The 2,500-nt window shown below is 50.8% G+C and overlaps 1 protein-coding gene across 1 annotated transcript in view; it reads left to right on the top strand.

The window, feature by feature from the left end:
* The window catches only part of cep89 (centrosomal protein 89), a 67,884-nt gene that overhangs the window by 965 nt on the left and 64,419 nt on the right, over positions 1-2,500 (top strand). Inside the window, exons 2-4 of the mRNA XM_031586996.1 lie at positions 439-545; positions 978-1,133; positions 1,558-1,771. Of these exons, the coding sequence (XP_031442856.1) occupies positions 439-545; positions 978-1,133; positions 1,558-1,771 (477 nt within the window). The remainder of the gene's footprint in view (positions 1-438; positions 546-977; positions 1,134-1,557; positions 1,772-2,500) is intronic.

The raw sequence follows: 2,500 nt of genomic DNA, 5'->3' as shown, positions 1-2,500 counted from the left end.
CCAGTGCCGAACCTCAGCTTGTGGCCCTTGGCCAGATCAGGCATAGTCGTCTGCGATGCTTTAAGTGCCCCTAACCAGGTTTTCTGTGTGGTCGTGTGTGTAGAAGGGTATTCTGTGGTCTCGGCGTAGAAGCACATGTATTCTGTGTTAGTAACTGTGTTTTGTGGTCTCTGTGTAGATATGTATTCTGCATCTAACTGTGTTTTGGGGTCTCTGTGTAGATATGTATTCTGCATTGCTTAATGTGTTTTTGGGTCTCTGTGTAGATATGTATTCTGTGTTAGTACCCGTGTTTTGGGGTCTCTGTGTAGATATTCTGCATCTCTAACTGTGTTTTGGGGTCTCTGTGTAGATATGTATTCTGTGTTAGTACCCGTGTTTTGGGGTCTCTGTGTAGATATTCTGCATCTCTAACTGTGTTTTGGGGTCTCTGTGTAGAAGCACATAGCTCATGGTCTGATCCCCGCTGCCACCATCGCCCCCAGACCTGCCGTGCCCCGCACCCCTCCCCCCCGCAGCCTGAGCCCCTCCCCAGAGAGACCCAGGTACCCCTAAACCCCACCCACCCACCCACACACACCACACTTACAACACATCACACCGTCAACACCCTTACAACACCCTAACAACACTCTCAACACACTCAACACAACCGCTACACACTCACCACACACTCACAACACACTCACAACACCCTCATCACACTCTCAACACCCTCACAACACACTCAACACCCTCACAACATGCAACACAACCGCAACACACTCAACACAACCGCAACACACTCACAACACACCCACAACACTCCTACAACACCCTCACATCACACTCAACACACTCACAACACACTCACATCACCCTTAATACACCCTTAACACACTCAACGCAACCCACCCACACTCAGTGTTAATGTCAGGAGAACTTCCTGATGTCCAGCTGGTTCTAAGTTATTTCTGAGTCTTTGCTTCCTGTCGCAGGTCGGCTCTCGCGGCGGCCATCTTGTCGTCATCTCTGACGGGGCGCACGGTGGCCATCCCCCCCGCCCGGACACGCTCGCTCTCTGAGACCGACTGCTCACGCTCAGAACACCAACAGGACTTTCAGCCCTTTGCCAGCACCGCACTCTACACAAGGTAACCTAGCAACCAGCAGCAGGTTCAGAGAGAAAAACTACTGCCGTATTTGTGCCCCACCAATGGTTGGCTCGCACCTGTGACTTCATCCTCTAGATGGTGCTAATGAGCCACTTCAGATAAGCTAAATCAGGCATTCTTATGCAGCCTGGTTTGGCAGGGGTGAGGTATAGCAGTATTGACATGTCTTAATCCCTGCTTTTACCATCTGTCTGTGTGTTTGAGAACTCCCTGTAGATAAAGCTGAAGCATCTCTCTCTTTCTTTCTCTCTCTCGCTCTCTCTCTCTGTCTCTCTCTCTCTCAGCAGTAAGTGTCTGGTTTTCAGGGCAGAGGACTGTCTGTAGTGTGAGTGTGTGTGTGTGTGTGTGTGTGTGTGTGTGTGTGTGTGTGTGTAGCTGAAGTGTCTCCTCTCTCCCTGTGCAGAGACCGCTGGTCGGACCCCGTGGGTTCCAGACCTCGCTGCCCCTCCCCTGGGCGCTCTGATGAGGATGATGATGATGATGATGATGATGAGGAGGAGGAGGACGAAGGCCTAGAGGAGGAGGTGCTGTCGGAGGACGGCCACGTGTACCAGTCCGTGGAGAACCCTGTGAGGAGCCCGGCTCAAGACGCAATCTACGCCGTTCCGTCTAAGCTGGTAGGAGACACACTCACACACACACACACACACAGGTCCACACTTGTCTGCTCCAATAACACACTCACACACACACGTCCGCACTTGTCTGCTCCAATAAACACACTCACACACGTCCGCACCTGTGTGCTCCAATAACACACACTCTCAACCACACGTCCGCACTTGTGTTATCACCAGTGTTTCAAGTATTATACCAACTTAGTTTTTTTCTTTATGCAGGATATAAATGTTTTCCTTTCTGACTCTAGAGATGTTTGTTGTTAGCTTGCATGCTGGAGCCCACCGTCCTGCTGTTTATCAGTGGCCAATGTTGCTGCCTTCATTCCAGTACATTTCACTTTATTTTTAGTTATTTTATTTACTTAACATAAAACAGTGGCCAGAAGGTTCAGAGTGGTGCATTTAGCTGCCCTCTGACCCCTTAACTATTGGGTCCCCCAGAACTCCGGTTATTCCCAGCTAGTCCCGTGTCTTCCTGATGGTGGAGCTGATATTCCCAGCTAGTCCCGTCTCTTCCTGATGGTGGAGCTGATATTCCCAGCTAGTCCCGTCTCTTCCTGATGGTGGAGCTGATATTCCCAGCTAGTCCCGTCTCTTCCTCATGGTGGAGCTGTTCCCTCACGTTCTGGTGCTCTTCCAGTGCTCTCCAGTTCCGTTTCCATGGCGTCTGAGAGAGACACTGGCATTCCATGTCAGCCTCCTACACCTGTGGGACAACTAGCCCAT

Source organism: Clupea harengus, chromosome 20 (assembly GCF_900700415.2).
Source record: "Clupea harengus chromosome 20, Ch_v2.0.2, whole genome shotgun sequence".
Classification (NCBI taxonomy): domain Eukaryota; kingdom Metazoa; phylum Chordata; class Actinopteri; order Clupeiformes; family Clupeidae; genus Clupea; species Clupea harengus.
This window is presented reverse-complemented; position numbering and strand designations above follow the sequence as displayed.